The sequence below is a fragment of the Stigmatopora argus genome, chromosome 23 (genome assembly GCF_051989625.1).
Source record: "Stigmatopora argus isolate UIUO_Sarg chromosome 23, RoL_Sarg_1.0, whole genome shotgun sequence".
Classification (NCBI taxonomy): Eukaryota; Metazoa; Chordata; class Actinopteri; order Syngnathiformes; family Syngnathidae; genus Stigmatopora; species Stigmatopora argus.
In genome coordinates this window covers 3214411-3237649 of record NC_135409.1, presented here as the reverse complement: position 1 = coordinate 3237649, position 23239 = coordinate 3214411, and the positions used below count along the sequence as shown (strand labels likewise).

The window sequence follows — 23239 nt, the reverse complement described above, 5'->3', positions numbered from 1 at the left end:
GAGATTTGTATTGCTTTTCTTGTTCGTATAACGTTTTAATTTTTTTAATCTTTTCTTTTTAATCAGTTGTTAATAACGTGTATTACTGCTTTGTAGCAAAAAACAAAAAAAAGACTGGTACTGTATTATGACTTACGCCGCTGACCCCGCTTTCAGACATCTAGCCTTATTTATATGATATCTGTGGCAACAAGGCTCCGCAGCATCCCATGGGCCACTCGTTATTATTCGAAATTGGGATTTATTTTGAGATAATTTTGACCTACGATGGCAGAAGGTGAGGTGGATACACCAAGTACACCAATTGAGTTTGAGAGTAAATACTATGAGTGTGATGGGATTCGGTTACCACCTTTCTGCAAAGGAAAGATGGAGGATATTGCCAATTTCTCCTTAAGAGGTAGCGACATCTGGATTATCACCTATCCCAAATCAGGTACACACACGTCTCTTGCACATACCATTTTTAAAAAGTACAGTACTGGGAAACTCTGACTGTTCCCTATAAAGTAATTCATTCAGCTTCTACTATATTTACAGTATTTTATACTAGAAAATTATATTTTTTTGTTTATTAACGATCCATTAAAATAATCATTTATTATAACAATTGTTATACATTAAATCTTAAATTCATACTATTTTACTATATAGTACCATCTATTTCTGCTGGGCAGTGTTACTTTTAAATGCAGGAAAAAAACACCTGCACCATGTCTTTAAAGAAAATATTAATTATAACTTTAAAAAAAATATTTTGCTTTGTTTATTCTAGGCACCAGTTTACTTCAAGAGGTGGTCTACCTTGTAAGTCAAGGAGCAAATCCAGATGAAATTGGCCTTATGAACATTGATGAACAGTTACCAGTATTAGAGTACCCACAACCAGGCTTAGACATCATTAAGGTATGGTGGGATGACTATGAATGACTGGGCATTTTGCATTATTTTCCAGCATTTATTTTGGTAGAAATACACTTCTGAAAATCCAGCCGCCCGAGTCACATTGTTTTCAAGCACGCCAGCCCAGAGAATTCTGTTCTGTAGTCTGAAAGGTCTTGTAAACAGTAAAGAATAGTGTGTTTTATTCCTGCAGGAGCTCACATCGCCACGTCTGATCAAAAGTCATCTACCCTACCGATTCCTTCCCACAGGAATGCACAACGGAGAGGCTAAGGTTATTTTCAATGTTCTTTTAAGTAGAAGTGGGCGATACGACAATATTAGATCTTTATGATGAGTATCGGATTTGGTAGCTATATCGAATCCATGTACCGTATTTTCACGACTATATGGCGCACAGCATTTAACGGCGCAGTGTCAGTAACGAGTGCTATTTCTGTATTTGACACACACACAAGACGCACTGCATTTAAAGGCGCAGGCAGGCATGGCAAAACATACACCATCTTAAACATACGGGCACACGCTAAAAACACATTTTTAAAAAGGCAACAGACGCAAAACTGAGTTCGGTTGTACTTTATTTAGCCATTTTACAATGTACTCACGTCATCATCACCCACAAATCCATCAAAGTCCTCATTTTCTGTGTCCGAATTGAACAATTGTCCAAATGAGTCATCGAAAACGCCAGGTTCCCTCTCTTCGTTGTCAGAGTCACTGTCTCATTGCCATGTGGCGCCACAGAAATGATGCCGGCTTTGGCAAAAGCTCGAACAACAGTGCAAGCAGACACGTTCGTCCAAGCGGCCACAATCCATTCGCAAATAGTGAAAAGAAGAAGAAAAGAAGAAGCTGAGTTGATTTGCGCGTGCCTATCTCGCAACAGCCGTGAAAAAACAAGTCACGAAAATGAACTCTGAGCTTGCCGTCATTCGCGGAGGCTTAACTAAATGCCCACACTATATACGGGTACCTTGTAGGGGCGTGCCTTTAGCGTCTGACCCCACCCACGTCCGCCTTCTCTCTATATAAGAAGCGTGTCTGCAAGTGTTCTCAGTCAGGCTTTAGAGCTTACACACGGCACTCCGCATTATAAGGCGCCCTGTCTATTTTGGAGAAAATTTAAGACTTTTTAGTGCGCCTTATAGTCGTGAAAATACGGTAAATCAAACCAGGGGGTAAACATGTCCGCTGAGTGGAACGACTTTTCAATAAAAACAAATGCTAGTAGTAACAAAGCATCGTGTAATACCAGAAGGGTTCATTTTATATATATCATTTGGCATTCACTGGTTACATTATATATTTGAAATGGTTAGTAATGTGCAAATTATTCTTAATTGTGATCGTGATTTCATTATTTATCGCGATATGATCTCTTTGCTGTATCGCCCACCTTTAGTGATAATAAAATCAGAACCAAGTTTTACGTAGATTCTGCTGAATCAGGCAGACATTTCAAGCTGTCATATGGGACGCTGTCAGGACCTCTTCTGTGGTTTTTCCACCAGATAATATACATGGCTCGCAATCCCAAAGATCTAGTAGTATCCTATTTTGAGTTCCACCGATCTCTTAGGACCATGAGCTACCGAGGAACCTTCCCGGAGTTCTGCCACCGTTTTATGAATGACAAACGTGAGAATGCTGTTTACTAGATTCTCTTTCAATTCAGCATTCTAGTCATCCGTCGTTTCCGCAGCTGCCGTGCCGACTCATATACGCTTATTTTTCATCTCTAGTTGGGTACGGTTCCTGGTTTGAACATGTTTTAGAATTCTGGGATCACCGAATGGACTCCAATGTTCTCTTCTTGAAATACGAAGACATGTACAAGGTAAAATTGACATCTTGTATAAATGAGACCCCACTATTTTGTGATACTTTTTTGTTTTGATTACTTTTCTTAGGATCTTGGGGCATTAGTGGAGCAGTTAGCCAATTTCCTGGGTGTAAATTGTGACAAGGTTCAGCATGAAGCTATGGTGGAAAGCTGTAACCAGCTCATAGAACAGTGCTGCAGCTCAGAGGCGCTGTCGATTTGTCGAGGTAAGTCAAGAAGAAAATGTCACTCATATACAGTAGTACCTCAATTTTCGCGTTTAATAGGATACAAGACCTGCCGCAATAGGGGAAAAACAGCAATGTAGGGACAGTGTTTTTTTTAAAAACCCTCTCTGTATTATTTAACTCCCGAAGGGCGCCGGTGACCTCTAGTGGACAGTGAAGTAATCTCCAATTGTGACTTAATTTCATGTTTGTGTCACTAAAAACTTTTCGGATATATAATTAATTGGCGGATCCACACGACGATGTGTTGAATCCGTGATAGTCCATCCGCAAAGTGACTGATTGGATACCAGGGTTGGGAACCTATGGCTCGGGAGCCATATGCGGCTCTTCTGATGGGTGCACATAATTAATGGATTCAATCGAGTGACTATATTAGAAAAGAAAGGTGAAAATTCATTTCCTATGCTCCCTGCAGGTCGTGTCGGTCTGTGGAAGGACATTTTCACAGTGTCCATGAATGAAAAGTTTGATGCTGTGTACGGACAGAAGATGGGCAAATCCAACCTGAACTTTGATTTCTGTCTCGGCGAAAAATGTGGTTCCACACTTAATCCACTTGAGTACCATAAACAATGAGTTGCTTCATTTGAAATGCACTATATATTCAGCTCATTCATTCAGTAAATACTTTGATGTGTTTTAAAATGTAATAATGACATGTAAAGTGCCATAATAAACACATTTATTCCCTTCTGAAATTCTTTTGTTTGTTGTGATCAGCCTGGAATGCTTAAAAACAGTTTTCTTTATACTATTTAATGTGGTGGTTAATACATTTATAAGGGTTATGAACTTGACCAACCCCTGCTTGCTTATTTGCGAATTTTAAATTGAAAATATAGGTATAAAACTGAATTTTCCGATAATAATCACCATATTAAGATTAAACTAAATGCAATTGAACCCCCGCCTGCTCCTTTAGTTTAAAAAAAGGGCAACAAAATCATGCTTAGCAAGTAAAACGGCAGAAAAATACAATGCGCGTCCCCGAGAAAGAGGGCGAGAGCGCGCACGCATCACGAATAGCACATTACGTACTCCTCGGTGCAACGTAGTGACACGTAAAAGGTAGTAATTGAATGTACAGTACGGGCATTTGTTGCAAGCCAAGTCAAATCCGGAATCTTTTTTTTGCTTTCCTTATATATTTATGAGCACTCAGCGTCATTATGTTGTGGATAGCAAACCGTTTCTTCAGGACATTTTCCACCTCGTCGGTGAGTAAAACAATCGTATCGCTTTAACTGTATATTCTTTTTTTGCGGATGGAAAATCAATCGGTTTGGGCAAATTTTGATTCTTTTTTGATAAATCACTGCCTGCGTGACTGTAATTGTATCGCTTTGACTTGCAGTCGGTGCAAAGCGTTGAGGAATTGCATCATCTCTGTCTTTTTTATGTTGTTTTTTTTGTAATCACGATGACCATGCGCGTCCAGATGAGAGTCGTGTCATGATTGAGTGTAAAATCGTCTTCTTCTTTTTTTTTTTTAAGCTATCGGACCTTTAATATGTAATTGGCGTGAAATTCCGACGTAGTGGGCAATAGTAACGGTGTCCTAAAGTGTTACCTGCCTCGTGCACTTGACAGGACCGACTCATGCACGGGAAACTCAAATCCCTTTTCCCTTTACACGTGTCGAGAACAGATGGGGAGGGTCATGCGTCATCGCCATTTGGCCAATAGAGAGTCGTCTCTCTGCTTCCAGCCAATGGGATCTTCGGAATTGTGAGCACATCATGCAAGGCAAGCATCTTGCTTCTTGGAACTGGAGTGAAAGGGAACCGGTCGAGGGAACTGCCTGTCAAATACCTCTGTATTAAATATTTTCATAAAAGGCAGACTAACTACATTCCTATACAAATAGTTATAGTAATTTGTTAGACAAAATTTTCATACAGAAGTGGTTAGGGCGTTCGCCTCACAGCGCTGGGTTCCTGGGTTCGAATCAAGGTCAGTTCACCTGTGTGGAGATTGCATGTTCTCCTGCGTGGGTTTTCTCCGGTTACTCCAGTTTGGGTTCCTGGGTTCGAATCCAGGTCAGTCCACCTGTGTGGAGATTGCATGTTCTCCTGCGTGGGTTTTCTCCGGTTGTTACAGTTTGGGTTCCTGGGTTCGAATCCAGGTCAGTCCACCTTTGTGGAGATTGCATGTTCTCCTGCGTGGGTTTTCTCCGGTTACTCTACTTTCCTCCCACATTTTCAAAACATTAATGATAGGCTGATTGGACACTCTAAATAGCCCCTAGTTATGAGTGTGAGCATAAATGGCCACCAATTGAGGGTGTCCCCCATCTCTGGCCTGAAGTCGACCGGGATAGGCTCCAGCACCCCCCGCGACCCAAGTGAGGATAAATTGGTTCATAAAATGAATGAATGAAACAAAATACAATGCTGTATAATGTCAGACACATTAATTGTGTATTAATAATGGTGTGAATAAATGTGTGTATACTACATATTTATAGTTGTAAATATTTACATGTATATAATGTTTGTATTTATGCTTGTTTCACTGAGGGTGACTGCAAATGTACACTTTTATTTAACGTAAATCTGAAATCATTCAAAACAGAACTGTTGCCCAGAACTAATATGTTGCTATCTGTGATTACAGAATAACTTTCAGAATAAGATGAAAGTGGCTATCATTGGTCAGAGCCTGTTTGGCAAGGAGGTGTACAGCAACCTTAGAAAACAAGGTCACAAGGTGGTAGGTGTGTTCACTGTACCTGACAAAGATGGCAAGGCTGACCCCCTGGGTAAGTAAATAGTACCTTATTTTTTTTCTCATGTTTATCTAAGTTAGGGGCGGACCGGCGGCTGAGTGGTTAGCGCGTCGCCCTCACAGTGGGGGACCTGGGTTCAAATCCAGGTCGGTCCACCAGTGTGGAGTTTGCATGTTCTCCCCGGGCCTGCGTGTGTGTTCTCCGGGTACTCTGGTTTTCTCCCACATTCCAAAGACATGCATGGCAGGCTGATTGGACACTCTAAATTGCCCCTAGGTATGAATGTGAGCGTGAATGGTTGTTTGTCTCCTTGTGCGCTGCGATTGGCTGGCCACCAATTCAGGGTGTCCCCTGCCTCTAGCCCAAAGTCAGCCTCCAGCACGCTCCGTGACCCTCGTGAGGATAAAGCAGTTCAGAAAATGAGATGAGAGATCTAAGTTAGGGGTTAAAAACAGGTTGAGGACATTGTTACCCTCGGATTGAATTTTTGAATGAATCCCCTCTCAGCTACGCTGGCACCTTTTAAAAGGATTATAATATGGTTGTAAACTTTGGTCTCACATATTACTGTATGTGTTGACTTTGCTTACGTCACAGTGACCGGTCAAAAAGGGGTTGTGGCCTGTTTGTTTTTTCTTATCACTGGACTGATAGCGGCTATACGCTACACTGGCTCACTGGAAATTGCAATTGAACAAATAGGAGTTTGATTGCCACATATTAGGATGTTGCTCTTGTTTTTTCAGCCTTGGTGGCAGAGAAAGACGGCACACCGGTGTTCAAGTTCCCGCGGTGGAGAGTTAAAGGAAAGCCCATCCCAGAGGCAGTCGAGGCCTACATGGAGGTGGATGCTGAGATCAATGTAATGCCTTTCTGCTCTCAATTTATCCCCATGAACGTCATTGATTATCCCAAGCACGGCTCTATCATTTACCATCCCTCCATCCTTCCCCTGCACAGAGGAGCCTCAGCCATCAACTGGTAAGCCTTAGACCAAGGGTGTCAGACTCGGATTGGTTCGTGGGCCGCGTTAACGTCAACTCGATTTCATGTGGGCCGGACCATTTTAGATATAATATTTAGATTTTTTTTTTTTTACAAATGGATTAAAAGAACTGGATTAAAAGCCCTGAATATTCAGTTTTTTATAGATGTTAACAATGTTTATTTTAGCTTTTTTTAAATATATTTTTAGATTTTACAAAATGATTTTTGAACTAAAAACACAGAAAAAAAATGATTAAAAAATTACAATTATTGATTTAAAAGGGGGAAAATCAGGAAATTTAATACAAATCTATACTCTTCATTTTAATTTGATCCTAAAACAGAAAGTCGGCACTCATGATTTACTTTCCCGGGCCACACAAAATGATGCGGCGGGCCAGATTTGGCCCCCGGGCCGCCACTTTGACACATGTGCCTTAGACCATAAGTCAGTCTACATACTTATTGGACAAACCTCCCTGCTATTGTACACCAACTAAATAGTAACTGATATTGGTCAAATTAGTTTTAAAAAATGATTTTTTTTACTTTTTAGAAATGTAATCGATATGTTAAAAAATGTCCAGGAAGCGTATCTTAGAGTATCCCTCCTCTTCAAAGCAATGATGAGGTCACTATCATTTAATCTGAAACCAAATGTTAAATGGGGTGTTTTTATGAGGGAAGTGCTGGTGCTCAACTTAGAATTTTAATGAAAAACAACCATACAAATAATAAAAACTTGGACAAAATTAACAAAAATACCAACTTAACAGCAGATACGCACACCTACGAACAAAATTATTGTTTGGGTATTTGTCCTTGTGTCGCAGGACCTTGATCCATGGTGATAAGAAAGCTGGCTTCACAGTATTTTGGGCTGATGACGGTCTAGATACCGGACCGATTCTTTTGCAGCAGGAGTGTACTGTTGAACCCAATGACACTGTGGACACACTTTATAACCGTTTTCTCTTTCCAGAAGGCATCAAGGCAATGGTAATCATTCATGCAAAGACGATTGTCGTTATTCTTTTGCTGCTGTCAATCATTCCATTTTTCATTGAATTCATCACACTGTGTTTCCAATGTAGGTCAAATCAGTGCAGCTTGTTGCCGATGGAAAGGCTCCGCGAATTCCCCAGCCAGAGGAGGGCGCAAGCTATGAAGGCATTCAGAAGAAAGCCAATGCCAAGGTGAGGTATCAATCAGCCTATCAGCTGTCAGCGCACATACTACGAAAACATTACAACGCATTCAAATTTTGATGACCAAATGACCAGACGAATCAGGTTGGGTTGTACTTCAGTGCCTCAAAAACAAAAAATCTAGTGCTGCAACTGTTCATCGATGAAATCCAGTAATTCCATTAGAAAAATAATCTTCGAATTTAAGTTCGCTGCGTCGAAGATTCGTTAATTAGAGTGCCGTTGTGATGGTTTGTTTTGAAAGTTTTGCATTGAGTTTGGTTGATTTGGCTGTATACACTGCCCTCTGGTGGTAACAGCGAATATGGCATAACTCTGGCCACATTGAGGCTCGCCCTGTGTGCGTGGCGAATCAGCAGCGCAACCTTCTGGTACAAAATATAATGCAAAACATCAAATATCTACTTTATATAGATTTTGATAACTAGTTGCTTACTTGCTAGAACAAAGAAGTGCGTTAATGTAAGAAGCTCTGGGTGAAAATAGAAATAAAAGCAGTATAGAGATGTAAAAGTCTGTCGAGTTTAATATACACTCAGCTATTTTATTTTGTACTGGCAGTTAATCCTTATAAAAAGTGCAATCTTAGCGCAGGTCAAAATAGCTTTATTGCAAGCATCAACACTTTCATTGTTCTACATCTCTTCTTAAATTATTCTGCAACCCAATAAATGCTTGTTATTCGATGACTTCATTCCTCGAACAACTTAATCTATAGATTCATGGAGTTTTAAAAGAATTTGAACTTGCCGTTACCAGATCAATCTGGCTCAGCCATCTGAGGCGCTCCACAACTGGATTCGTGGCCATGACAAAATCCCTGGTGCTTGGACAATTATTGATGGCAAGGTACGTATCTTAAGTACAGGTTTTTAAGGTTAAGGTTTTAATTTCCAAACCTATGTACCTAGTTTTGTTTGACTTCTTAAGCAAAATTCAGCAAAAACATGTTTACACCCTGAGGGTTGCCTTATAATACTATGCATTTTACTGAATTGCAATGTTTTAGATCAGCTAAGTTGTTAAAAAAAAGCCACATGCTGCAATGGTTAAACATTAGCAACCCAATTCTGGTGCAGATTAATGAACAAACAAAGGTAATAAATGACAAATACAATGGAGGGATGTTGACACTTTGGTCACCACAGTTATATAATAAAACATAATGAGAGTATGGAAAGAAGAGAATTGCACACCTATGATAGCATGCTAGCAGACAGCAAAAATCTGTAGCTCATTCTGGTTGTGACATCATCACTTTCCGTTTGGAGATTTTCTTAGTGGGTGGTGCCAAGGTAGCTGGAAAAGAAAGACTAATTAGGATCTAATTTCATTACTAAACCTTTTCTGTCACTTTTTTGAATGGAGTTGTGTCCACTATATGCTATGTTGCTTTCAAGGCACTTGTTGCAATATTTTACAGCACCGTTAAATATGAAAGAAGATATTGTCTTTTAAGTTATTCAAGTAAATGTTCCTATTCCCTCAGCCCGTTACCCTGTATGGTTCATCAATTTTGCAAGGATCAGTGCCACCTGGTCAGCCACTGGACATTGAAGGAGCATCCACCCAGAGCATGGTGACAAAAAATGGTCTTGTTTTACATGGAACTGATGGAAAAGCAGTGAGTATGGTTCTCTCAAGTATATATATTTTATATATATTTACATTATTCATTAATTTACTCAATGTTGACCTGGCAAAATAAAAGCAAACATCTAATATATACACCAAACTGAACAATGCAACATACAGTAGAATGCACGCAAGAGTATCTTTTGTTTTTCTTTCAGGTCCTGGTGAAGAACCTGCAATTTGAAGATGGAAAAATGATAGCTGCGTCAAAGTATTTTTCCACCGGGGAAACTCAAACTGTGGAATTAACTGACAGTGAGAAAGAAATAGTGAAGGAGTTGAGGGTAAGTTTTTTTTGGGGTGGGGGGGGGAATCAACATTTCTTCCACATGTCCGTTGGGTCGCATATGATTTTTGTTTCCCTTTTCTATTATTCTAAATGACAGAATATCTGGAAAAGCATTCTCAGCAACCTCCCAGCCATTGAAGACAGCACAGACTTTTTCAAATCTGGAGCTGCTTCCATGGACGTCGTCCGGTAAGGTTTTCCACAAATTATGATTATCCTGAAAAGATGACCACATTTCCCTCTTTCCAGGTTGGTGGAGGAGGTAAAGCAGCGTGCAGGTGTGATCCTGCAGAATGAGGATATTTACATGGCAACCAAATTCCAAGACTTTATCCAGATGTTTATCAGGAAAATGAGAGGTGAAGATCAGGAGGACGAGCTGGTGATTAACCACGTATGTCAGAGTTTTCTTACAATATATTTTGTATATCCAAGAATTGTGATATGAATCGTTTGTAAGGTTTTTTTGTAAATTGTTTTATCCTTATGACTATGATAATTAGTCGGTGCTCGGACGATTCGCCGAAAGACGTTTCGCCGACGGACGTTTGCCCGACGGACAGTTCGCGGAACGGACGTTTCGCCGAAGCGCTCGCCCCGCCCCCGGATCGTGTGTGTACAAGTTTTTCAACCTCGGCCCGCGGGCCATATACGGCCTGTTACAGATAACATTCATTTAGGAATAACAAGGGCATGTACTGCCCCCCGCTGGACATATTTCTAAATACAAGTACGTACTACAATGTGCTGCCAATTTTTTATATATTTTTATTTTATCCTTGCTTTTAAAGTAGTAGCCATTTGGAGATCACGCAGAACAGTATGTGACAGAAGAAATAGAGAAAATAAAGTAGTAGTAACAGTAAGTACTACTGTAATGAAATTGTAAATCCAGAAATCCTACTCCAGAAAATTTACACCAGCATAGAAAATGTTGAGATTAATCTTTGAATTAAGGTTCTCAGCAAATCATTTTGAATATATATTTCCTAAAATAATGGGAAATTATTTAAAATTAAACTAGAAGTAAAATTGTGTTCCATGGCATTTCCAGGTATTGTTCTCCAAGCCCTCTAGTCTGTCCAAGGCACTTAGAATTTCACATAAGTCTTCTAGTGTTGTTTTTTCTCAGTGTCAGACATCAATCCCCAGCTTTGATCAATTACATCAAAGCGTGTCCAAATGACTACTACTTTAAACGCAAGGACAAAATAAAAAATATAAAAAATTGGCAGCACATTGAAGTACGTACTTGTATTTAGAAATATATCCAGCGGGGGGCAGTACATGCCCTTGTTATTCCTAAATGAATGTTATCTGTAACAGGCCGTATATGGCCCGCGGGCCGAGGTTGAAAAACTTGAACACACACGATCCGGGGGCGGGGCGAGCGCTTCGGCTGTCCGTCGGGCAAACGTCCGTCGGCGAAACGTCTTTCGGCGAATCGTCCGGTCACGTAATTAGTCACATCAAAAAAATCAAAAATTCTACTCGGGAGATGTTTTTTTTAATATAGTTATTCATTCTGGTTAATATACTTTTTGATTGTTATTAAAAGACTAATGTGCAGGATTCCAACAGGTGATCAAGGAAATTAACAACATGACAATAAGAATGCCAAACCAGTGTTTTATTGACGGTAAATTTGTGGATGCTGAAAATGGCAAGACTTACGATACTATTAACCCCACAGATGGAACGGTAAGCAACCTGAGATGCTTTCATATATTTGTACTCGGTTTGGATCCCAAGGAGTTAATCCACTCCTTATGTTGATCTCAATTTTTTAGGTGATCTGCAAGGTGCCTTATGCTTCGGTGGCGGATGTGGACCATGCCGTGGCAGCTGCCAAAGAAGCTTTCTATCATGGGCCCTGGGGCAGGATGAACCCAAGAGACAGAGGAACTTTACTTTACAAGTAATATTGTATTTAAGACTGCAGCTATCGACTACTGAAGTCATCGATCGGTCCCGTGATTGTACCGAAGCTTGCTCTGCTCGCGACACTCTCAGGAAGAGTCTCATATGCTCTGTGGCTACGAGGGGGCAGCATATCCTCCCAAAGAAATAAGTGTAATTCATACCTGTCAACGACTCGTACGGTGTTTGTAAGGTTTTTTGGGGGTTTGTAAGGGGAATCAATAATCATTTATAAGCGCAGTTATCGGCAGAGGTTGACAGGTATGGTAATTATACAACACTTGCAAAACCAATGCCACTCGAATTAAACGAGTCATCGAAGCAGCAATGTTCAAAGCCTTTTCTCAAATCGAATGACTCAATTGATTCAATTAATTGTTGCGGCGCTAATTGGATGATGCATGTTCACAGGCGTTTGCTGGACTTGGAAACAGGAACAAAATACTGATAACTTTTTGTCTTACGTCAAAGACTTGCAGACTTGATGGAGGAACATCAAGAGGAGCTGGCAACTATCGAAGCAATCGACTCAGGAGCTGTGTACACGCTGGCGCTGAAGACTCACGTGGGCATGTCCATCCAGACGTTTCGTTACTTTGCCGGCTGGTGTGACAAGATACAGGTTTGTTGGCTTTTACTAGCGCTTGCCGGAGAAACTTTGGACCATCTTCTATTCACGACTTGACATGCGGCTCCAACATTTGTGCCATTTTGGGGAGAATTCATGAAACTTCAGACTTTGATTGTCCACCACGTACTAATTCTAACTAAAAAAATATTTAGTAGACAGCAATGCTACTTGTATAAAGTAGCATAAACATTATATTCAATTATGCTTTTTTTCTTTGTGTTCTTGCCAACATGCCTTATACATAAATATGACTCTCATGAAACGATGTCATTGTTTATACGCTAAAAACACGCTGTTTTTTTTTTGGCAGGGCAAGACAATTCCCATAAACCAGGCCAGGCCCAACCGCAACCTTACCTTTACTAAAAGAGAACCAATCGGGTAAGGTGATGGATTATTGACAAAAAATCCATGGTTGAATAGTTGTATTTTTATGTGTTTTTCTTACTCTCTAATGGGCTTTTTTCCTATCAGTGTTTGTGCTATTGTCATCCCTTGGAACTACCCCCTCATGATGTTGGCGTGGAAAAGCGCGGCCTGCCTTGCAGCTGGAAACACACTTGTTCTGAAACCGGCGCAGGTGGTTCATTCACACTGTAAAAACCAAGTTTAATACTGTCTACCAAAAGATTTTACAATGAAATCTTCCATTTATTCCCTGTTTTCTTTAAAAAACATAGTACTAAATGCAACCGAAATAGATGATTCAGTTGCGCTAATTTGTCATTTTACTGAGATTCAAAGCCAAACTAGTCAAAAAAAAAAGATTAGGCCTGCGAATCCCCATACGAATCGAATCGCCAGATATATTACCTCACAAAAACTTTGTCTCGTATATACAGGTAACGCCTTTAACGGCTTTAAAATTTGCTGAGTTGTCAGTAAAAGCCGGGATTCCCAAAGGAGTCATCAACATATTACCAGGCTCAGGTAAAAAACACACATAAAACATTCTCTAACTTGATTACATCGACTGCTTTTCAATCTTGCATCTTACAGATTCAAACAAATGTATCTTTTCTAGGAGGAATGGTGGGACAGCGCTTGGCTGATCACCCAGATATTCGTAAACTGGGTTTCACCGGTTCAACTCCTATTGGCAAACAAATCATGAAAAGGTTGGACTGAATCAAACCATTATACTGGAGGACAGTCATGCCTGACTTGTCCTACTTCTTCCCTGCAGTTGTGCACTTAGTAATTTAAAGAAAGTTTCTCTTGAACTGGGAGGGAAGTCTCCTCTCATCATCTTTAACGATTGTGACATGGACAAGGCTGTCCGTATGGTAAGGAAATCATTTATTGACAGTTTTTCCTCTTTCTTGTATAGTTGTACTTCAATTAGCACTACAAGAACTGTATTTTTCAGAGTATAGGTCCCACCGAACAAAGAATACACAATGAAGTGGAACAAACAATATATAAGTTGTATTTTTGGGCATTTTTGATTTGATGGGGAAACCAAGAACAAACATACGTTAAAGTAACAGTCGTGAAATGGAGAACAACAGGCTGAATAAGGTATCTTTTAGCATAATCATTTTTCAGATAACCTCACTTGAGTATTAGTCGCAGGCCCAGCCAAACTGCGAAAAAATTGCCACTTATTTTCCGGGAAATACGGTAACTGGAGAAAGAAAACTGGCCTCAAGGGCTAACCCACTGCTTTATTTGATTTTCATTTATCTTTTTGTTCCAGGGTATGAGCTCTGTGTATTTCAACAAAGGGGAAAACTGCATCGCTGCTGGCCGCCTTTTTGTGGAGGAGTCCATTCATGATGAATTCATCAGCCGTGTGGTTAGTTTTGTATCGTTAAATTGCCAGGATTTCTCCCATTGAATTATTTAGCTGCCTATAATTGTGCGTATGCTTGCCAAAGCAAATTAGCATCTTCTTGTCTGTTTCAAATCTCTGTCCATCTAAGGTAGAGGAGTTAAAAAAGATGAAAATAGGAGACCCGCTGGATCGATCCACCGACCACGGTCCGCAGAATCACAAAGCGCACTTAGACAAGTTGCTGGAGTACTGCGATGTTGGGGTAAAAGAAGGAGCTACGTTAGTGTATGGCGGCAAGCAAGTAGACCGGGCAGGTAAAATGAAAGTCTTAACTAGATTACAACATTGTTTGCGAGCCCCCTAGCTAGCCATAGCAGAGCTTGCAACGCTACTTCTTGCTCCTTAGCATTGATATTCAAGGATGTTTGTGAATCACAATCTCTTCTGTTCTTAATGGTAGCCAATCTGTCCAATTTTTCCATGATTTTATTATATTTCGCCCCCCAATCCGTCTCGCCAACAGGTTTTTTCATGGAGCCCACCGTGTTCACTGACGTCGAGGACCACATGTTCATTGCCAAAGAGGAGTCCTTCGGGCCTGTCATGGTTGTGTCCAAATTTAACGACGGGTTAGTCATTCAATTGTACCTTGTCGTGTTTTTAACTTTGCGTATTAAAGGCAGCTTGAAGGGTCACAGTGAAGCATTCTCCAGTCAGAACGAAGTTTTTTGTTTTCTCAGAAAGAGAAAGATGTCATATTTTCCAAAGTTATCCACTCTTTTCCAACGTTGAGGTTTTGAGCTACAATGTTTTAGTCAGGGGTGTCCAACTCAGTTTGGTCAGCAGGCTAAATTTCAAAGATGAGCATCCACAGCGAGTCAAGCAGAACAACCCGTGGGCCAGATTGGGCTTCCCAACCAGGCCACTTTTGGCCCGCGCGCTGCATTTTTGACACCACCGGTTGAAGTCTTTGCAAAAAGATCAGCTACCGTTTGTGTTACTATATTCTGCCAAATTACAGAGAGGTGGATGCCGTGCTGCAGCGAGCCAATGACACCGAGTACGGCTTGGCTTCCGGCGTGTTTACCCGTGACATAAATAAAGCCATGTACGTGAGCGAACAACTGCAAGCCGGAACGGTATTCGTCAATACATACAACAAGACTGATGTGGCTTCACCTTTTGGAGGCTTCAAGCAGTCCGGCTTTGGTAAAGACTTGGGTACGTAATTCATTTCATTTTTTTGCACCAAGCTAAGGGTGAAAAGGACTGTGATAGGTATGCAAGCATAAATGATGGTGCAAACTGAACGTCTTTCTCATTCACAGGAGAGGACGCGCTCATGGAATACCTCAAGACCAAAGCAGTGACCGTGGAATATTAAGAACATCATCAGTACGAGTTTCTGAGGCCTACTCGTAATCCAGTGACGGACATTTTCGTTTTCCGTCAGATATGAAATGCGTTGCCTTCACGAGAAACGGTCTGTTTTCCAGACATCAAACTTTCAATCGACGACACTCAGAAAAGTGGCCAAATCCTAATGGAAATTTGGATGGACAATGTGAACTAATCATTTTCCTTTATTTTTAGTGTTTCTTCCAAACTGAATGATTGCATTTTGAAGAAGAAATGTATTGGAGATTTTTAGAAATAAAGTGTTGCACATCAGCATTTTTTTTCGTCATCGGGAGAAATATTGACCATCCAATATTTGTCGTTAGGGGAGACGATCCAAATTGACTATTGGAATAATGGGAGCAGGGGGGGGGGGTTATGTGAGTCATATTTTCTTGCCATAGATATCGTAGATGAGATGGGAGATGCATTCCGCAAATTCATGTCTGAATTTGAAAAGGGTATTTCCATTTTTATATTTTTTAATATTTTTATTTCAACATTTATTCAATTATCTCACCATTTATTTATTTTTTATTGATTGGTCCCAATTTTCTTCAATGCATTTTCTTTTTTATATCAATATTTATTCATTAATTTCAAATTTTATTTATAGATTTCAATTTGCATTTCATGATATATGTATTTCCATTTTTATTTCAACATTTAATTCAATTTCTTCTGATTGATTTCAATTTATATTTACTTATTGCAGTATGTTTTCCCATTTTTATTAGTTTTATCCATTGATTGATTGATTTCATTTTTTATTTAATTATCTCCATTTGTATTTCCAGTTCCCCTCCATATTTATTAATTTCCATTTTTAGTATTTGATCGATTATTGCATACATTTCAACGTCTATCTACTTTTTATTTGATTGTGGCACTCCTGGTCCCCGTGAATAAATGTTGAAATAAAAAAATTGAAATGTAAAAACAAATATTCAAAAAAAAGTTTTGATGGCGCCTTTAATAGAGCATCATTCCTCTAAATTTGGCATGCATTTGCTATTCCTGAGCAGCAGCAAAAAGGGTAAAATTGTATTTAAATTCAATTTAAAATCATAACACATCCACAACTGGATTTTTAAAAAGTAGTACCATCTTTATCTGTTGCTGTTTTTGTGTTTTATTTAAAGTACTACATCAGGAAAAGGGGCGGGGCGTCCGCTAAGGCCCCGCCCACAGTGACAGGTATGGATTAGACACCTTTGGAGGGCCAGTTTCGACCAGCGGGCCACACGTTTGACACCCTTGATATATAGCAACAACAAAAAAGACAGAGCTGCCTTCTGTCGCCAGTGGAATTGACGCCCAAGCCAAAACCACGAGGTCAGTTGCCCTTTAACGCCATTTATTGGTGTAATTTTTGATTCCACGTTCGGTTTTGCACTCTTTTTCTGTGTCGAAAAGTGAATAATACTGCGGTCGTGCGTTTGGTAGGCGTTAAAAATGGCCATGTAAGTTAAAACGCTAGCAAAGTAGCTCACTAAGCTGTCAAGTTAAACTACCTTTCTTTTTCAAATGAGATACTTTGGGCCTTAACGACTTTTATGGGTTTTGTTAAAGACTTCGAAATGTAAAAATTCACCAGACACAAACTGATTTTCGTCAATGACGCGTTTTTCCCCCGAGAAAATAAAACTAAAGCAAAATGCATGCATTTCCAATAGGGGGACTTAAAATGGTCAAAATGGGTTTAGTGTTACTTTTTTTGGGGCTAATCGACTTCATTCCGGGGTCATTCGTGTACATTTTGGGGCTTTTAAGGTCACTTTCTGGTGACGTCAAGTCATATTCTCCCAATGTAAATGAATGGGCAAGTGAAATGAATGGGAATATTTTGTCAAAACTGTCGCCAACTTTTTTTTTTTCATATTGAGTATACATCCATCTAAACATTGATAGCGGACCTCTAACAAAAGCTTTTTTTTTGTTTTAGTTGAAAATCATTTGTTACTTTATGAGAGGATACATCCACATAAATATTGACAGCAAACCTCTAACAAAAGTTTTAGTTGGAAATCTTTTATTTAACAATGACTTTCCCTTTTTCTAATCTCGGAGCCTAGCAATGGTACAGCTTCCTCCTTCCCCAACGATGAGTGTCATCACTGGCGAGCCGTCGGAGGACCAGAAGGACAACCAAGAAGATACCTGCTTTGAATTCCCCACCCCTTATCACGAGTACGAAAACTACATCGATAACGGGCTCATCTGTCTCAAGCACAAGGTTCGCAACATGGAGAAAAAGAAGGTAAGAAGACAAAATTGCCAAATGCGCCCGCCCAACGAGACGGTTTGGGATTTTGTTGTTGTTGTACTTGCCGCAGTTAAAACTGGAACACTACAAGAGACGTCTGGAAAAGGGTGAAGTTCTTAACAAAGACCAAGTGGTGAGTTTGGGTTCTCTCACTTGTCCCAAATGAAATTAACGTCACAATGAAATGGGTTGCTTTTGCTTTCAGGCTGCCGTCGGTACATATGAGCAAGTGGTTCACAACTTGGAATTTGCCCGGGAGCTCAATAAAGTTCTGGATGGCTTGGCGCAAAGCGTAAGAGTTCATTTTTTTCGCTGGAATAAATTAGAATTTTTAGTCCCATAATTGTACAGCTCGACCTTGCCACTTGGCGGATCCACAATAATACCAACATGAAATGAGGAGAGAAAAGGCAAGTTGTAATAGGAGAATATTTCAATGGTCACTGGGGGGCAGTGTCTACCATCAGGAGTTAAATAATAGTACAGAGAGTCCAAATAATATTAAATCGACCCTGTAAAAACACTGTCCCTACATCAGTTATTCACCTATTGTAAGTGCCGTATTTTGGTGCTACTTGTTGTCAAAAAACAAGAAAGTGCCTTTATATGGATCAATATTGGTTCAGTATGGTATGACATTCAAGATAACCCCTCCTGACCATTACTTTTACTATGTCTTATGGGCTGTGCCATCTTTTGAAACTGCACCTTGCACTCCTGCGTGCCTTATAGTGCAGAAAATACGGTACATTTTGGAAATAGAGTTACTCATGGAAACGCAAGGCGTGTCCTCAACTCTGACTAGCTTTTAATAGTGGATGTCTTTTTCTCGGCAGCTTCTGAGATCGCAGAAGAAGGCGGTAAAGAAGGAGCAGCTGGTAAGGACGGAGGCAGACAGGGGGCGCTTAAGCACGCTCCTCAAAGTGCAACAAATCCTCGGCGTCATCCAAGAGGAGCAGGTCCAAAAAGACCTTCTCTGTGGTCGTAACCAAGCGCCTTTCCTGCCCGCGCACCGTCTGAACAGCCTGAGCCAGCTGGCCGTCCTGCTCGGCGTGAGGCAGGAGGACCGACTTGGGTGAGTTACCATCCTGACTCTTGAAGAAATGAACATTCAACAAGCAGGAATTGAACTCCGTCTCCGTTTTGTTGAAGTTCGGAGCAGCTGACGCAGCAGGCAGCTGGATTGTACATCGACCTTTTGGATGGAACAGAAGAGCCTGTGGCTGGATCGACATGTACGGAGGAATGGGGTGTGGGGCTTAATGCTTTTTAAATCAAGGGCTCACCCCCCTCTGTTTTTTTCCCACAGTTAAATTGCTGAAAGACGAGCTGACCAAATTACTAAACTACAATTACTTCTTTCGTCTTCTGCCCAGAGCAACTCAAGGTATGCTCCTTCAGTTACTTTTTTTGCAACTACAGACGCTCCCCTACTTACGAACATACGACTTACGAACAACGGTACATACGAACATGTCTGCAAATTGCGTTTATGTCGAAAAATGTTCGTAAGTTCGATTTTGTATTTTTTTCCGAGTAGTGCTTCTTTCCGCCGCTAATACCGACGCCTGGCGCTGTGAGGGCTCAGCTCACCCAGCATCTACCTTCTTCTGTCCAATTCGTTGCAATGCGGAAGTGCGTGAACGTATCTCCAGTGGGCAAAGAACCTTTTTCATTTGTATCATTAAATATCTCGTGCATCCATTATTGAATATGGTTGGTAAAAAGCGAAAGGCTTCTATTGAGGGAGTTGCAAGGAAGAGGCAAGCCATTTCATTTGAAACGAGTGGCAATAATAACAAAGCTTGATGCGCGTGAGAGTGGTGAGCGTTGCACATGTACAACTTGAATCGTTCGACCGTCAGTACCATTTATAAACAGAAAGATCGAGCAGCAGGACCCAAATATTGAACGTTGCACAAAGTTTGCAAATCAATTGAATGATGCCATACAGTGCTACCGCATCATTTCTGATGAAAAAAAGAAGAAAACTGTGCAACCGTCGTTAGATCGATTCTTTCGGCCAGTTTCTAATACATAAATCTCTCTCTCTCTATACAGTACTGTACATATTCTCTCCATTTTATAAAATGTTTTTTTCAGTACAAACCAATGCGTGTTACTTATACAAGCCTTAAGCATACAAATGCACTTATATAAACCTTCAATATACTTCTATAGGCCTTAAACATAAATTATAATACAGAATATAGCAAAGAATCAATTTACAAACAAATTCAACTTATGAACAATTGCTCGGAACCTAACTCGTTCGTAAGTAGGGGAGCGTCTGTATTAGAATCCCGTCAAATGGGGAGACGACCACCAGAAAGTCTTAACGTTACGTAATATTATGAGAAAGAAATTGTCATTTTACATGGAAGCTAATAAGAAAAAAAATTGGACGACAAAAATAAAGTCCTAATATTGTAATATTACGAGAATGAAGTGACACTTAAAGTGTAGAAAATAAGGTACATGCATTTTGAGGTCAACTCATTTGCTTTTTGAACAGATGTCAACAAAAGCATGAACAAATAAATGCTAGTTTTTTGTAGAAAATTTTACTTTTTGATCAGCTGTTTAAGGTGGATAAGACAGAATATTGCAGAAGAGTAACGTACCTCTTTTTCCTCAAGAAGTTGAAATAGTTTTTTTTGTTGGAATCGGATGTAGTTTAAAACATTGAACTGTTTCATCTTCATATCTCAGTGATATCAAAAGCGACACAGACTGCAATATCCAAAGAGGTAAGATCACATTCCTCTTTTTTTTCCTACGGTGAAAGTTAAATGTCATCTGCTCTGCACTACATTTTTAACCGTCACGAGTACAGTATATAAAAATTAAAGTCCCTCTTAAATGATTTGTCTCTAATTGTGTGCTTTATTTTCAGGGAAAGCCTAATAAAGCTAAAAGAGAACAAAATCCCAAACGCGTGAGTACAAAATTGTTAAAAGCGAAGAAAAAAAATCCCATTACATTTTCTAATGTTCACCAGGGTTTCCCTGAAGTTCCGTTAAATTCCGCGAACTTTCCCAAAGACCCAACCATGAGAAAAAAACACTTGGAGGACTTAATGAATGAGATCCGTGGCTCGTTCAGTTTCATACAGGTGCGATATAGCAATTGAAAAAAACTAAACCGCTACTGTAATTGTACTTTTAAAACTCAATGTCGCTACCCAGGATTCTCTTCTTGATTATGAGAACTCTTTGGAAAATGGACACTTTGCTTTTAAGAGGGAACTGTCTGAGTTGTCATCTCCTCCAGGTATAATGAAACCGCTGGAAATGTATTTTTCTTCTAAAAACAATCCGAGAAAACGTTTAATGTGATGCAAAATGTTTTTTTTTTCCACCCAAGCAGGCACTTTAAGAAACTCAAGTGATGTGTTGCCAAAAGAAATGCACGTAAGGTGACATTTAGAGATTAGTCATTGAATGATATCGCTTTAGCGTTATATATGCAGTGGCTAATTTATGAACAAATAAATTATCTTTTTTTATTTTACATCAGGTTTTAAAATGTAATGAAATCTTCTTTTCATCTGTCATTTTTCTTATCCCTTCAATTCAAAGTCCACCCCACTGCCTACCAGGCTTCTACACACTGAAACCCCGCTGACCAATGGGGACCAGTGCCTAGAAAGCTACAAGCTGGACATTTCTTCAAATGTAATAATCTTTGTAAAACTCCCATTTCTTTTTTTTTTTAAGGATAACGGTTTAAATTGTATGTTTTTTGTTGTGTCTTTTATACAGGAGTCCCTGCATTTGCCTGAACAGAAAGCCTTATCACCGCCGTTGTTTTGTAACCGGGAGCCAGCGATCGCTGTCAGTTGAGTCGACCTGTTAGATATCATATTTGACATAATGACTTGTGCACAAAATGCATTTCCTTCCTGTTTCAGTTGCTTCAGGTAGAGCCGAAGTGCACTCATTCCAGCACCCAAACTCCAGATGAGTTTGCGGTCTCAGAAGATGACACGCAAACATGCATTTTCCAGACTAATTTCAAGAATTTTGGGCTGCTGTGTGCTTCAAAGGTAAATCTAGGTGTGGTGTCCTTGTGATCCACCCCACGCCCCAACGTTCAGGTTCGCAACGTCATCTTTATCTCAATGCATTGTCTAAGACACTTTTTGATATGTTCACAGGAATCTGAAGCTCAACATGTCTGTGGATGTGGAGGACAGCATCATTCCAGAGGTATGTTTAATGTAATGCTTGCATACCCTTTCATCAACCCTGCCAAAATGCCCACAGGGCAGCCATGTTGGTAGGGGCAATATTGCCATTCAAGTCAATGCATTACGTACAAAGGTGAAGTCAAAGCTGTCTTGTTTACAAAGGCGTGCTATTTAATCCCCCCCCCCCCCCCCCCTGCTTTCGCAGTCTGGCGTAACTCCTCGCAAGTGAGCAGCCTTGACCATGGTGAAGAATTCACAACGGTGGATTCAGGACACGGAGATTCACTTCCAGTCTCTCTTGTTGAGGTTCCCCAGAGTCCTCGCGGACACCACCACGCTTCCATGCTTCCCATGCATCTCTACCCTGTTTCCCAGCCACTTCGAGTGGCTTTCACAGCTTCCCGCACGGCCAACTTTGCCCCGGGTAACCTCGATCAGCCCATTGTTTTCGATCAGCTCCACAGCAACCTCGGAGAGATGTTCGATACCCGCATCGGTCGCTTCACCTGCCCTGCCAACGGAATCTACGTTTTCATGTTCCACATCCTTAAACTGGCTGTGAACGTGCCACTTTACATCAACCTCATGTGCAACCAAGAGGTCATGGTGTCGGCGTACGCCAACGATGGCGCGCCGGATCACGAGACGGCGAGCAACCACGCCATCCTGCCGCTCTTCCAAGGAGATCAGGTTTGGTTAAGGTTGCATCGCGGTGCCATTTATGGAAGCACTTGGAAGTACAGTACATTTTCTGGGTTTTTACTTTACCAGGACTGAGCATTGTCAGGTCAAGGTCTGAAAATGTTTTGGTGGTGGGTTTGACGTTGACCTGAACAGCCAGTTTGTTGAAAATCTGGACTGGGAAGGTCAACTGGGACTCTTGATGTGGTGGAATACAACATGAAGCAGCGATTACATGTGTGCTTGTTTTCCTTTCAAGTGACTCTCGAAAGTAGTTAGTTAAAGTTTTTTTCTAATTAGTTTGAATTTGCAGAATACCGCCTTATCAAACTCCCTTTTTGCCCATAGTTTATTTTGAAGAAACATTTAAAGCCTGAATCCATATAAAATAGTAGGGATGTAGAAAATAAAATGAAAAAATACATTTTCAGTACTGCTTATCCTCACAAGGGGTGTGGGGGAGTGCTGGAGGCTATCCCAGCTAGCTATGTGCACCAGCTGGGGTAACCCTGACTTTTATATAAACTTTATCTACAAATGAACACGTT

General features: G+C 40.4%; 3 protein-coding genes across 11 annotated transcripts; all 3 read left to right on the top strand.

The window, feature by feature from the left end:
* The first annotated feature begins 165 nt into the window (after positions 1-165).
* On the top strand, positions 166-3677 carry sult4a1 (sulfotransferase family 4A, member 1). Its single transcript, XM_077594054.1, has 7 exons — positions 166-436; positions 776-906; positions 1097-1177; positions 2418-2544; positions 2649-2743; positions 2817-2955; positions 3395-3677. Exons 1-7 carry the CDS (start codon positions 268-270, stop codon positions 3553-3555), a joined length of 903 nt encoding a protein of 300 aa, XP_077450180.1. The 5' UTR covers positions 166-267; the 3' UTR covers positions 3556-3677.
* A 325-nt stretch (positions 3678-4002) lies between these two features.
* aldh1l2 (aldehyde dehydrogenase 1 family, member L2) lies at positions 4003-15825 on the top strand. 6 transcript variants are annotated; one of them, XM_077593864.1, is made up of 24 exons: positions 4029-4196; positions 5596-5740; positions 6454-6569; positions 6668-6688; positions 7528-7693; positions 7789-7890; positions 8662-8751; positions 9392-9526; positions 9696-9821; positions 9924-10015; positions 10076-10220; positions 11408-11527; positions 11617-11744; positions 12218-12368; positions 12688-12758; positions 12852-12957; positions 13220-13307; positions 13402-13495; positions 13564-13663; positions 14077-14175; positions 14303-14468; positions 14678-14783; positions 15176-15375; positions 15483-15825. In XM_077593864.1, the coding sequence occupies exons 2-24, from the start codon at positions 5720-5722 to the stop codon at positions 15536-15538; spliced, it is 2499 nt and encodes an 832-aa protein (XP_077449990.1). In that variant the 5' UTR covers positions 4029-4196; positions 5596-5719; the 3' UTR covers positions 15539-15825. The 6 variants fall into 6 exon arrangements, with proteins under 6 accessions (XP_077449986.1, XP_077449990.1, XP_077449989.1 ...); XM_077593866.1 differs by lacking the exon at positions 4029-4196 and adding an exon at positions 4644-4725; XM_077593865.1 differs by lacking the exon at positions 4029-4196 and adding an exon at positions 4738-4932.
* A 906-nt stretch (positions 15826-16731) lies between these two features.
* On the top strand, positions 16732-22922 carry caprin2 (caprin family member 2). Of its 4 annotated transcripts, XM_077593870.1 has the most exons (18): positions 16732-16887; positions 17628-17812; positions 17889-17951; positions 18024-18110; positions 18655-18893; positions 18971-19053; positions 19128-19205; positions 20531-20568; positions 20715-20756; positions 20820-20933; positions 21007-21091; positions 21185-21231; positions 21400-21495; positions 21583-21654; positions 21732-21866; positions 21978-22029; positions 22216-22235; positions 22317-22922. In XM_077593870.1, the coding sequence occupies exons 2-18, from the start codon at positions 17630-17632 to the stop codon at positions 22785-22787; spliced, it is 1905 nt and encodes a 634-aa protein (XP_077449996.1). In that variant the 5' UTR covers positions 16732-16887; positions 17628-17629; the 3' UTR covers positions 22788-22922. The 4 variants fall into 4 exon arrangements, with proteins under 4 accessions (XP_077449996.1, XP_077449995.1, XP_077449993.1 ...); XM_077593869.1 differs by having other exon boundaries at positions 21188-21231; positions 22216-22922; XM_077593867.1 differs by having other exon boundaries at positions 22216-22922.
* Positions 22923-23239: the final 317 nt, after the last annotated feature.

What these genes read in the sequence shown, in the direction of transcription:
- sult4a1 (XM_077594054.1), top strand. Translation starts at nt 268, where the DNA reads ATGGCAGAAGGTGAGGTGGATACACCAAGTACACCAATTGAGTTTGAG. An exon ending in AATACGAAGACATGTACAAG is followed by an intron (nt 2,744 to 2,816) that starts GTAAAATTGACA and finishes TACTTTTCTTAG; the next exon opens with GATCTTGGGGCATTAGTGGA. An exon ending in GGCGCTGTCGATTTGTCGAG is followed by an intron (nt 2,956 to 3,394) that starts GTAAGTCAAGAA and finishes TGCTCCCTGCAG; the next exon opens with GTCGTGTCGGTCTGTGGAAG.
- aldh1l2 (XM_077593860.1), top strand. Translation starts at nt 4,149, where the DNA reads ATGTTGTGGATAGCAAACCGTTTCTTCAGGACATTTTCCACCTCGTCG. An exon ending in GGACATTTTCCACCTCGTCG is followed by an intron (nt 4,197 to 5,595) that starts GTGAGTAAAACA and finishes CTGTGATTACAG; the next exon opens with AATAACTTTCAGAATAAGAT. An exon ending in ATGGAACTGATGGAAAAGCA is followed by an intron (nt 9,527 to 9,695) that starts GTGAGTATGGTT and finishes TTTTTCTTTCAG; the next exon opens with GTCCTGGTGAAGAACCTGCA.
- caprin2 (XM_077593867.1), top strand. Translation starts at nt 17,630, where the DNA reads ATGGTACAGCTTCCTCCTTCCCCAACGATGAGTGTCATCACTGGCGAG. An exon ending in AGGCAGGAGGACCGACTTGG is followed by an intron (nt 18,894 to 18,970) that starts GTGAGTTACCAT and finishes GTTTTGTTGAAG; the next exon opens with TTCGGAGCAGCTGACGCAGC. An exon ending in GGCTGCTGTGTGCTTCAAAG is followed by an intron (nt 21,867 to 21,977) that starts GTAAATCTAGGT and finishes ATATGTTCACAG; the next exon opens with GAATCTGAAGCTCAACATGT.